At 41.1% G+C, this 12,298-nt stretch overlaps 1 protein-coding gene across 1 annotated transcript in view; it reads left to right on the forward strand.

Moving 5' to 3' along the window:
* Nucleotides 1-2,186: 2,186 nt before the first annotated feature.
* The window catches only part of LOC102952066 (beta-galactosidase-1-like protein 3), a 57,756-nt gene continuing 47,644 nt past the window's right edge, over nt 2,187-12,298 (forward strand). Inside the window, 7 exon segments of the mRNA XM_042958481.1 lie at nt 2,187-2,353; nt 2,356-2,386; nt 3,198-3,329; nt 3,476-3,691; nt 8,453-8,521; nt 9,093-9,188; nt 10,366-10,474. Coding sequence (XP_042814415.1) covers nt 2,320-2,353; nt 2,356-2,386; nt 3,198-3,329; nt 3,476-3,691; nt 8,453-8,521; nt 9,093-9,188; nt 10,366-10,474 — 687 coding nt within the window. The 5' untranslated portion in view covers nt 2,187-2,319.

A 12,298-nucleotide genomic window follows, 5' to 3' on the forward strand; every position in this document is an offset into this window, starting at 1 on the left:
TCTGGCAAAAGTATGTTTTAGGAGAAAATTAAGATAGTAATGTTATAGAAAGTGAAGACAGGATCCAAGTAATTCACAAAATCCAACACCATTCATAATAAATACTCTCGGCAAATTAGGAATAGAGAGAACTACTTCAACTTGATAAACAACATATACACAAACCCCACATCTAACATCATTTTTAATGGTGAAAGACTGGACATTTTTTACCCAAGTCTGGGAACAAAGTACGATTCAACATAGTACTAGAAATTCTAGCTGCCACAATAAGATAAGAAAAAGAAATAAAAGACATACAGATTGGAAAGAAAGAAATAAAACTTTCTGTATTTGCAGATGGCATGATTGCGTCTGCAGAAGATCCCAATGAATTGGATCAATTCCTCAAACTGCCTGTTAGAATTAGTAAGTGAGTTTACCAAGGTCACAGAATCCAACATCAATACAAGAAACTTAATAGAATGTCTAGATGCTAAGAATAAACATGTTGAAACCAAAGTTAAAAATATAATACCGTTTAAAATCACTCAAAATAAGTTGCTACACTGAGGTATAAACCTGACAAAAGATGCAGAGGATCTGTGTGTAAAAAAAAAAAAAAATCACAAAATTCTTACTTAAAAAAGCGAAAGAAGACCAAAAGAGATGGAGACACATACCACGTTCAAGGATTTGAAGGCTAAACATTGTAAAGATGCCAAATCTCCATAACTGGATCTGTAGGTCGATTGCAATTCCTATCTGTGTTTTAGCATGGCTTTTTGTAGAAATAGACAAGCTTTTCCTACATTTTATATGGAAAGGCACAAGCCTTAGAATAGTTATGTAAGGGATGAATTACGGGAATCTACTCCCAAAGCCCAAAACACACTGTATACACTGTATGTTAGCTAACTTGTCAATAAATGATATAAAAAATAAATTAATGTAGCTTAAAAAAGATCTTGGCAAAGAAGAATAAAGGTTTGTAGCTGTTAAAACCACATTTATAAAACAGGATATCTTCAAAGAAGTTGAATATCATGCTTCTGTGTAAGATGTAGGAAGTCCCAAGAGTCCATTGCTTCCAACCTAAGAATGAGAAAAAATGGATAATCTACACTGACAAATTATACCTTGTAAAGAGTGAGACAAGAGAGGAAAACCCATAATAGTCTCTGAAAACTATAGTCTGATTTCAACCTAATGCCACAGGCTTTGTTCTTTCAAATGGGAGAGAAAAAGTAACAGCTTCAAAGAGAAAACTCAAAAGACTTCTCTTCATTACAGGAACTTCAAATCTGGCAGGTTTCAAATTGGGTTAATCAACTCAAACTTTTGCCACTTCCTGTGATTCTCATCTCAATACATGTCACCACCACCTACCCTTAGGCTGTCACTTAGGCTGACACACAGTGTCAACCCAGACTCCTCTATGTATCATCTGCCTCATTCAATCACTTAATAAAACCTACCAGTTTTACTTCCCCAAATTTTCTTAAATCAACTCCATCCTCTTGCTTACCACCATGAGAACATCCCCAGCTCTTATCCTGTGATCACCAGGTCTATGTGGGTGACTTGTCTGTTTCCCATCTAGCCTACATCTTGCAATCACCTAATCTCAAGAAAATTAATATCTGACTTAGTTTCTGAGAAGAGATTGAGCTGCTTAGCATTTGCTTCCACTGCCCTTCCTGGCCTGCTTCCTCCCAATCTGATCTCTCCAGCCCTGTCTCCTGCTGGTTTGTAACCAAGGAATTCCAAGCTGTAGTTCTTGCATATCCTATGTAGACACTTTCAAGCTGACCCACTGGTAGGAACAGCACTCCCTTCTTTGCTCTGATAATACTCTCATTTTACAGATTCGGTTTGGTTAAACTATACTCCAGCGTAGCTGGTGTCCCTCACCTAGACAAGTACCCAGGTGAACCTGTATTTTGGCATTTGCCCATCATTTTGAAACTATTCCTCTGTGCTCACACCCCACCCATTGCTCTGAACGCGCTGTCTGCAGCCACAGGGACACTCACCACAGTCCCTGAGCCCGTGGAACACGCGTAGGCTAACTTGTCCTCTTTTCCTCCCACTTACCTCTGCCTTTCCGTCCCGTCAGTCTGGTGACGCACAGTATAGGAAAACCAAGGTCATAGCGATAACTCAAGACCCTCCCACGTTACTTGCACAGGCTGAAAGGCATCTGCTCCCACAGGCAGTTCGGACTCACTGGGTTCGATGCGGAGCTCTCTGCCCTTCCCGCCACCCAGAGCCTGAGACTTACTGGGCACTGCCTGGCAGGCTCCCTGGCCCCGGTGCGCGGCGTCTGGGTCCGCGGAGATGAGGCGGGAGCAGCGCTGGACTAGGCTCTCGAGCGGCGCGTGATGGGCTCCCTGCAGCGCTTCAGGTGACCTTCGGCACCATTGCCCTGGCCAGCCCACAGTCCCGCCTGCCGTTCCAGGCGCCGGGGATTTTGCGCCCAGCTCGCCTGCCGGATGCCCTGAGCGCACAACCCGGGAGGCCTCCTGGACCTCCCTCTTCGTTCTGTTAGTCAGCCAGTCATCCACAGGCATTTATTTCGCTGGGCACTGGGGGCAATACGTGGAGCAAGGGCCCCTTTGGACTGGGACGCCCCCGTGGGTCCTCCTATCTGCTTGAGCCTCTCCTCATCGACTCCTCTTTCATACCTTCTCTCTTCCAGTTCTTTCTTCTGCCCACACCTTAGATAAGCCAGTCCTGGTGAGAGTCTATCCATTGCCCAAGAGAGAAAAGAATCAGCGTGTGGATGGTGACATAGTGCTCCAGTGATCAGGCCCTGCAGCCTTTCTGAACTTGGTGGATGGAATGCTTCCCCCTGTCCCTGATCTTTTCCTTACCCTTCCTCCCTTACTTTTCTTCCAGCTTTTCCCAGGATCCCCTTGCCCAGGTGCCATGCCTGTCCTGTCCTGTTCCTGGCTGCAGGCTTCTAGGACTCAGTCTATCCTCAGCTTTCTAGATGTACTGAGGTGGGCTCTGGGACAGCCCTGGTGGTGCAGGGGACCTCAGTGGACTCAGATAAAGCCCCAGCCTCCCTGCACATTAGGCTAACCTCAGAGACCTGCCTTGATGTGAGCATCTGTGGCTTTTTCCTCTAACTTGCCTCTAGAGTGGCATTTTGGTCCTTACAGCTTGATGAGTCCAGTGTTTTCCCCTTTTCATTGTCATTTTTTCTCTTTCAGCCTGTGTTTCTCCTGGAAAAGAATCGTGTGCATCTTTTTCCTGCCAGTTATCTTATCAGGTTTTGCTCCTCGAGTGAAAGACAAAGAGGATCTTATATTTGCAAATGCACAGCTACAGCCAGCCCAGTACAGGTTTGCCTGAGTGGGGAGGGAGGGGAGCCTTTTCTCCTTTTTTGGAGAGAATTATATCAGAAGCATGCCCACAGCAACTCCTGCTACAAGAACTTCCTTCTCTGGCAAGGCTATGGCAGCCTCTCCTCTCTTTCTCTGTCTCTCAGCATGTTTAATTGGTCTCACCTGACCCCCCTCAAGCTGATGGACAGATCTGTGGGACTTCAGACTGAAAGCAGAGTTGGAAGTAAGCCGTACTTCACCCTCGGGGGTCACAAGTTCCTGATTTTCGGGGGCTCCATCCACTATTTCCGGGTGCCCAGGGAGTACTGGAGGGACCGCTTGCTGAAGCTGAAGGCCTGTGGCTTCAACACCCTTACCACGTGAGTGCTGGTCCCCTAGCTCTCTGTGACCTTTCTACCCCACAGGGACTCCTGATGTCTGCATCCAGGCTCCGAGCCTCTGGTTTTGGGATTGCCTGTCTGAGAATTTACCTTCTGATAGTCATTTCTAGCATGTGCCCTTTAAGTGTCACATCTCACAGTTTGCTGTGGTCACAGCCTTGGATAAGGGTTAATGAGAGAAACAGAAGGAATAAGTGATTTCCACAGTAATGTCTCTAATAGGAGAGTCACTGGGTCCGTTAGGAGCACTCAGCTTAATGACAAATGCTTAAAGTATATTTACAGATAAATATGTGGTATTTTAAAAACAATTTTTAGGCAATTAAAGTGAGCTTGTAAAGGAATAATAGCATGAATAAAATGAACATGTAAGGAAATACCAGTATCACTCAAGTGAAGTTTAATGTCATTAATAATTAAAAGCATAGAGATTCAGAAAGACCTGTCTTCAGTCCCAGCTCTGCCTCAAACCATTGCCTCCCAGAGCCCTGATGTCCTCTTCATCCATAAGTAAACAAAATAAAAATTGCTTCAAGTTTGTCTTGATGATTAAATGAGATAAAACGCTTACCTTACGTATGTGAAAAATGCCTATCACAATGCCTGTGCTCATTATGATGGCAAAAAGAAATACAAACCTACTTTAGTCAATCAGAAGAATTTAAACATAAATGTAAAATGATTAAATGTACATTTAACATGATAAATTTAGCGTGATCTTTAACATGATTAGGTGTATAGTGACAAAACGTAACATGTATTTAGGGTGTATTGATGGCTGGGCATTTGTAATCATTTTCACAAAATCATTTAATCCTCCAACTAGCTGTCCTGTGGACCGGATAGTGTCATTCTTACTGTGTGAGGGACAATAACAGAAGAATAGAGGGCTTAACTAGCTTGCTCAGGGTGAGTCTCCTCCCACAATCGCCTCAAGGTGTGACCATACAGTTGTGAATGAGGATGTCACCAAAGTCATACCTAGGCATAGACTCCTGCCTGTGCACAGATGGCCAGTCACATAAATCTAGCCCAAAATAAAAATCACATTTGAATTAGGAACAGTGGAGATCCTTTCATAACAGACCTATTTACAGAAAAGTCTTGAGATTCAAAAAATTGGGAGTCAAGAAAGGTGTGTTGAAGGGTGAGCCAAAAGAAACAATTCCGTGGAAGGCAGAACTGTGACAGGTGTATGGGAATGGTGTTTCTGAAGTCAGAGAAAAGGCGGGAACGCCCACCCTTAGTGTAAGGATACCACCTTTGATAGAGGATGGAAATTCTGACTTAAATATATCTACGCTATAAAGTAAGTCAACCAGTTTTAGTTATTCAGAGAACATGTATATAGTATTTACATTCAGTTGGGCATGTTCTAAACCCTGGAAGATATTAACTCACTTCATCACTATAGCAATACTATGTGGTGAATAGTATTATCACTATCTTTTGTAGGTGAGAAAACTCAGGCAGAGAGAGGTTAAGGCACTTTCTTGAAGACACAGTGTTAGTAATTGTGGAGCTATGCTTTGAGTTCAGCCCAGCACCTGGTTCCAGCTGCTAAGCAATTCAACTGTCTTTCATAATTGTGGACTTTACTTGGAGATTGAGGAGGACATTCACAGAGCTTTGCAATCCTGCTTGTAAACTCTTGTAAAGTCTAAGTCCCCTTTACAGGGCATTTTATCATTTTATGATGCAGAATGTATTTTTCTGTTTTTTGATGAGACGTTTGGTTTGTCACCAGCGATTAGAAGGGTCTATTGTCTTCATGGTCAAGCTGTGGGGTTTTATTAGTTAACATCAGGAAAAAGTAAAGGCAGTTCTGAAAGGCTTAAAATTAAATTATATGAAGGGAAAGAGCAGAAAAGTGTTAGCAAAATGCTATGGGCTATGTAATTTAATGTTTTACATCTGTAGCTATATTAATTATGTTAATTCCATAATAGTTGAGTTCCCTTCCCTTTCTGGGTTAATTCTACATTGGTTGTTACAAAGTATACTTACGATGCATTGATTTTTTTAAAAAGAAAGAACCACCAGATGTCCTCACACACCTACACCACTGACCAGATATATAGCAGGACCATAGTAATACAAAAACTGCACTGGAGATCACAGAAGCCCCTTTCCTCCTGAATGTCCCTCCACCGCCCTCTTGTGGCAAAGCTAAAGGTGGTACTCAGTATAAAGGAGAAAATGCTTCAAGGGCTGGCTCCATTATTGCAAAGCTGATACTAAAGAGTGAATATGAAGCTGGGAGGCACTAAATTAATAATTGGCTTATCTAATATACAAAGGATTTAATAATAAATAATCGAGTTTTATTTAGAGGCTTTTCTGCATCTATTGAAGAAATTATATGGTTTTTCTTCACTCATCGATTGAAATAGTAAATTATATGGACATCTTTTTCTGATATTCAACCAATCCACGGCTCTGCAATAGGTTCTATTTGATTAGGAGACATGAACATGTGAATGTGCAAACACACACACACACACACACACACATAGATTGCTAGACTTGACATATTCATGTTTTATTTCAGATATGTGTGTTTATGATTATAACTGAAATGGATTTAAAATTGTATTTCTGTTAGTATCTTGCCCACTTTTGATATCAATCTTATAATAAACTCACCAAGTGACTATATATGTATATATTTCTCTTCTCTGAAACTATCTTGCAAAAGAATTATCTTTACCGTGAATGTTTCTTAAAATTCACCTATAAAACCTCTGTGATTACTGTCTTTTGTGGTTGTGAGGTGGAGTTTTTTGGGGTAGTATAACTTTGTTGAATGGTTATTGCTTTTTCTCCTAGTGTATATACTATTTTTATTCTATATATCGTTTTTTTCTTTTTCTTTCTTCTTCTTGTGGATTGACTGGGACTTTTAAAAATTCTTTCTTTCTTGCACATCATATGGTGTATCAGCCTTTTTTCCCCCTTTAATCTTTAAATGTTTAGTCTTTTCAAAGAACTAGCTTGTAACTTTATTAATATTCTCTGTATCTTTTTGTTTTCTATTTGATAGTTCCTGAATTACGTATAATTTCCTTTCTTCTACCTTATTTGGTTTAGCATTTTTCCCCCTCTCCTCTTCTCTTCCTTCTCCACCTCCTCTTTTCCTCCTTCTCCTTCTCTTTCTCTTATTTTCTTCTTGTCTCCTGAGTTGAATAGTTGAGCTCACTTTCTTTCCAGGATTTTGCTTTTTCTAATATATTTATTCAGAGATATGAGTGTACCTCTAATTATTGCTTTGGTTACATATCCCATACATTTTGCTGTGTAATACTTTGAATGTCATTTGTTTTCAAACATTTCAGCTATTTGGGAATATGCTTTCTGATTTATTTATTTATTTATTTATTTAACTTTTTATCATTTTCAAGCATAATTTTCTAGTGTAGCAATTGCCTTGGGATTACGGACATTTTTGAAATTTGTTGAGATTTATTTTGTATTTTACAACTGTTGCATGTGTTTTTTAAGAATGTATGTACTCCACCTGTTGGCTACTGAGGTTTCTATGTATTTCTTAGATTGGGCCTTTCATTTGTGTTATTCAAATATATATCCTTACAACTTTTTGCTATTATCTTTATTTCTTAGGGAAGTATTTTAAATCTTCCCTCTATGGCTATGGATTTGTCCCCTTCTCTGATTCAGTAAACTCCTCCCTTACTTGAAGCCATGTTTATGGAGCACGTAAGGCCATGATTACTATATCTTCTTGATGGATCATTTCCTTTTTTATTATTTGATGCCTCTCAACATCTATTTGTGAGGGATTTTTTTTGCCTTAAAATCCATCTTGCCTCCTATTTAAAATTTGCTAGAATAATTTTGCCTCATATATATCTTTTTCCATCTTTTTGTTTTCAACTTTATCCAGCAATATTTTTTGAAGTAAGTCACTTGTAAGCCTCATTTAGCAAAATGTTTTCATTCTGCTCTTTCAGTGTACAGCTATAAACTTTATCATGCATATTTAAGTTTTTAGCAAACCAACTCTTCATTCCTCCTTACAACAGAAGATCTTGAAATACAGTCAGTTCTGCCATAATGCAACATATGCATTCTTACAAATCTGCATTGTGTACAATTGTGTAACAAGAACTACAGGGCTAATGGCAAACATGAGGTTAGGGGCACAACACTCAAGAAATTTGTTGGTGATGCACACAAAAAAGATAGTCACTAATAAAAATAGCACCTAACAAAAATTTTACACATGTCCCGTTGGCCCTATAGACTCAGCCCTATAGGGGAGGGGCCTGGATGGGTCCTTCTTGCTAAATCTAAATGTGCTATTTTTCTTTATTCTATCTCCATTATCCTTATAGAAAATCCTCCTCTATTCTTATTTTGATTAATTCTTAGCAAAAATTTATTGGGCCTATATAGACATTTGTGGGGTTTGTGATTTTCTTTATTTTCTTACTGGCTAGTACAGAGAATGGGGTGGTGAGTGGGATAATTAATGTATATAAATCCAAGGAACCTAGAATCATAGGATTATTGGCAGCATGGATCACAACTGGTTAATAAAGAAAAGAGCTATTGACAATAGTCATTGTTCATGTAATACAGATTTAATTGCCATTGGAAACTTCAGCTTATTCCCAAATAGAACTATCCCAGGTGTTAGCATGGATTTGGGACTGATCTAGAAATTTAGAAGAAAGAAATCGAAAGATGCTTATTGTACTTCCCCCTTCCCTATTACAGCTATGTTCCATGGAACCTCCATGAGCCGCAAAGAGGCAAATTTGACTTCTCTGGAAACCTGGACCTGGAGTAAGTAAATGCTGTCACTGCTTCTGTGGCCTGGTCCAGGGTGGGGAGACAGAGACGTGGCCCCTTGGATTTGATTAGGCCATCTTGGTTCTGCATTGAGAACCAGAGAGAGGCTGGGACCTGGAACCTTGTTCTCAAGACCCAAATGCTCTCTAGCCATGAACTTGTTACTCTCAGGGGTCTGGGTTTACCTCGTCTGAGCTCAGACCTTTTCACTGCAGCTCGGAGGTGCCTAATCCCCAGTGTCTGCCTTGCTTTGCAGTGTGGTCCAGCCATCTGGTCTGGGACAAGGCTTGCCTCTCTAGGGTAGTAAGGCACTTGGGGTCAGGTTCACTGTTAGGACCCCACTTCCACCCCTCCCTGTATCCTGTCTGATGCCCTTGGTCCTCTTGCCCCCAGTGGAGGTATGCAGAAGGTACTGGGCTGGGAGCAGGGGAGAATCCAGCTCGCAGGGCGTCTGAAAGCAGGGAGGGGAGGAGCCAGGTAGATCCACCACCTTGTGATGTGTGCCAGGCTCATCCCCACCCTCCCCCTCTGATGTCTTGAGAGCTGCTGACACTGACCTCCCTAGGGCCTTTGTGCTGATGGCTGCGGAGATCGGGTTGTGGGTGATTCTGCGTCCAGGCCCCTACATCTGCAGTGAGATGGACCTCGGGGGCTTGCCCAGGTGAGCAGTGCTGAGTCCAGTATAGTAAAGTTGTTGGCTTTACTAAACATAAAACTTCAGTCTAATAACAAATGAGCACATCCGCTGTGTCTTGCACTGTTATGTGCTTTACACACATTGTCTCAGACAATGGTTGCAGTAATAGGGTGAGGTATAGGTACTCTTGTAATCCTCATTTTACAGATGACACATCTTCCTAGTGCTCTAGGCATGTGGCCAAGAGTGTGCAGGGGAAGAGGAAGCATTGGGATGATCATAGTCTTCTTGCCCCACTGGAGAGAGCTATGCCCAACTCTGTCAGTAGTGGGAAGAATGGGAACAGAAGCTTTAGACAGTGATGGGTGGGCTTGTTCTGATGATGTCTGATTGTTCTTTTGTCAGTGGAAGACCAAGTTCTCTTGTACTAAGCGCCTTCAGATTCCCTCCCCTCCCTCTCATTTTTCTTTGCCTTTTTCTCTCATCTGTGATGCATGCTTTTAATCCAAACAACTAAGGTTCAGGGTGAGAATTTAAGAATGCTCTTCTGTTATCTCCACAAGCTGACAGGACTGCCCATTTAGTTCATGGCTTTGCCCCCAGGTGAGTACTTTTACTCCCCTTTGTCATGTAAAGGCATTTCTTTTGTCCAAGGTGAGCTAGTTTTCGCTTTCCAGCTCTGGAGCAGAAAATGCCTGACCCTTGCAAGAAGAGGGAGCTTTCCAGAAGCAGCAATTCATGGTGCAGTTAGCTGGAAGCCATGCCCAGCACCTTACAAGTTGACCTGGGGACAAGCTTACTTACTTGTAAGCTCCTCCTCTGTGCTGGAAATCTTAGGTCTTGGAGGAAATGTAACCATTTGCCTAAAGTACGTACACTGTGTTCAAGAAAAATGTTTTAAATAAACTGAATAAGAATGGAGGAGGGTATTAAGATGTGGGTGTACAAATCTTGATGGTAAGTTGTAAAGTGTCATGTCGATGGAGGTGGTATCTTTTCTTCTAAATCTGTGGGATGGTCCAAAAAGCTGACATGGACACATCCCTTCAGGACCCCTGAGTTCTCCAGGATCATGGACATGATCAGAGGATGTAAAACTGCCCAAGAGAGATCTGGAAAGGGGCAGACTGTCATGCCTGGCCCAGCCCCCGCACCTCTGCATTCCCAACTCAGAACTGAGCTTGTCTTCTTTCACCCCCAGCTGGTTGCTGCAAGACCCTAAGATGATATTAAGAACAACCTACAAGGGCTTTGTTGAAGCAGTTAATAAGTATTTTGACCACCTCATTTCCAGAGTTGTTCCTCTCCAGGTAAAGCAAATTCCTCTTTCCTTCTTTCTTATCTTTGCTCTAGGAAAATAATTTTTCTGGCTTGTTCACAGAATAGGTCATGCCTAGTCTCTGTGAGAATTTAAACTGATATTCTTGCAATTTTCAATTCTAGACCTTTGTCTTAAGTGCAGCCTTTACCTCAAGGTTTCTAGAAAGACACACATCTTACAAGGGACTGATGAAGGGTGTTCATTTGTGGTTGTCATTGTTCTGAATGTACTCGATATTCATTAAACTCACTGATATTCATACTGCTTATTTTTACCCTTAAATTATCTTTATTGTTTTAAATAGTTAATACAAGCTCTTGGTGATAAAGCTCAACAGAGTACAAAAGAGTTTATGGTGAAATAAGTCTCCCCTCTTACCCTGAACGAAAGCCATTCATTGTCTTTTCAGGAGACAATTTTGCTAGATTTTTGTGTCTTTCCAGAGGATTTCTACACATATAGAAACAAATTATTTATACACACACTTACACATGTGTATGTATGCATACTTTTTAATAAAAAATATGCAATTTCCACTGAAAATTTTCTTGTTAACTTAAAAATATATTTTTGGAACCCATTCTTTTTAAGGACTGCATAGCATTCCACAAATGGATATATCATAATTCATTTAACTAGTACCTTGTCATGGACATTTGATTTTTTTTTTTTAATATATGAAATTTATTGTCAAATTGGTTTCCATACAACACCCAGTGCTCATCCCAAAAGGCGCCCTCCTCAATACCCATCACCCACCCTCCCCTCCCTCCCACCCCCCATCAACCCTCAGTTTGTTCTCAGTTTTTAACAGTCTCTTATGCTTTGGTTCTCTCCCACTCTAACCTCTTTTTTTTTTTTTCTTCCCCTCCCCATGGGTTTCTGTTAAGTTTCTCGGGATCCACATAAGAGTGAAACCATATGGTATCTGTCTTTCTCTGTATGGCTTATTTCACATAGCATCACACTCTCCAGTTCCATACACGTTGCTACAAAAGGCCATATTTTATTTTTTCTCATTGCCACGTAGTATTCCATTGTGTATATAAACCACAACTTCTTTATCCATTCATCAGTTGATGGACATTTAGGCTCTTTCCATAATTTGGCTATTGTTGAGAGTGCTGCTATAAACATTGGGGTACAAGTGCCCCTATGCATCAGTACTCCTGTATCCCTTGGATAAATTCCTAGCAGTGCTATTGCTGGGTCATAGGGTAGGTCTATTTTTAATTTTCTGAGGAACCTCCACACTGCTTTCCAGAGCGGCTGCACCAATTTGCATTCCCCCCAACAGTGCAAGAGGGTTCCCGTTTCTCCACATCCTCTCCAGCATCTATAGTCTCCTGATTTGTTCATTTTGGCCACTCTGACTGGTGTGAGGTGATATCTGAGTGTGGTTTTGATTTGTATTTCCCTGATGAGGAGCGACGTTGAACATCTTTTCATGTGCCTGTTGGCCATCCGGATGTCTTCTTTAGAGAAGTGTCTATTCATGTTTTCTGCCCATTTCTTCACTGGATTCTTTGTTTTTCAGGAGTGGAGTTTGGTCAGTTTCTTTATAGATTTTGGATACTAGCCCTTTGTCCGATATGTCATTTGCAAATATCTTTTTCCATTCTGTTGGTTGCCTTTTAGTTTTGTTGGTTGTTTCCTTTGCTGTGCAGAAGCTTTTTATCTTCATAAGGTCCCAGTAATTCACTTTTGCTTTTAATTCCCTTGCCTTTGGGGATGTGTCGAGTAAGAGATTGCTACGGCTGAGGTCAGAGAGGTCTTTTCCTGCTTTCTGCTCTAAGGTTTTGATGGTTTCCTG

This window comes from Panthera tigris, chromosome D1, assembly GCF_018350195.1.
Source record: "Panthera tigris isolate Pti1 chromosome D1, P.tigris_Pti1_mat1.1, whole genome shotgun sequence".
Lineage (NCBI taxonomy): Eukaryota > Metazoa > Chordata > Mammalia > Carnivora > Felidae > Panthera > Panthera tigris.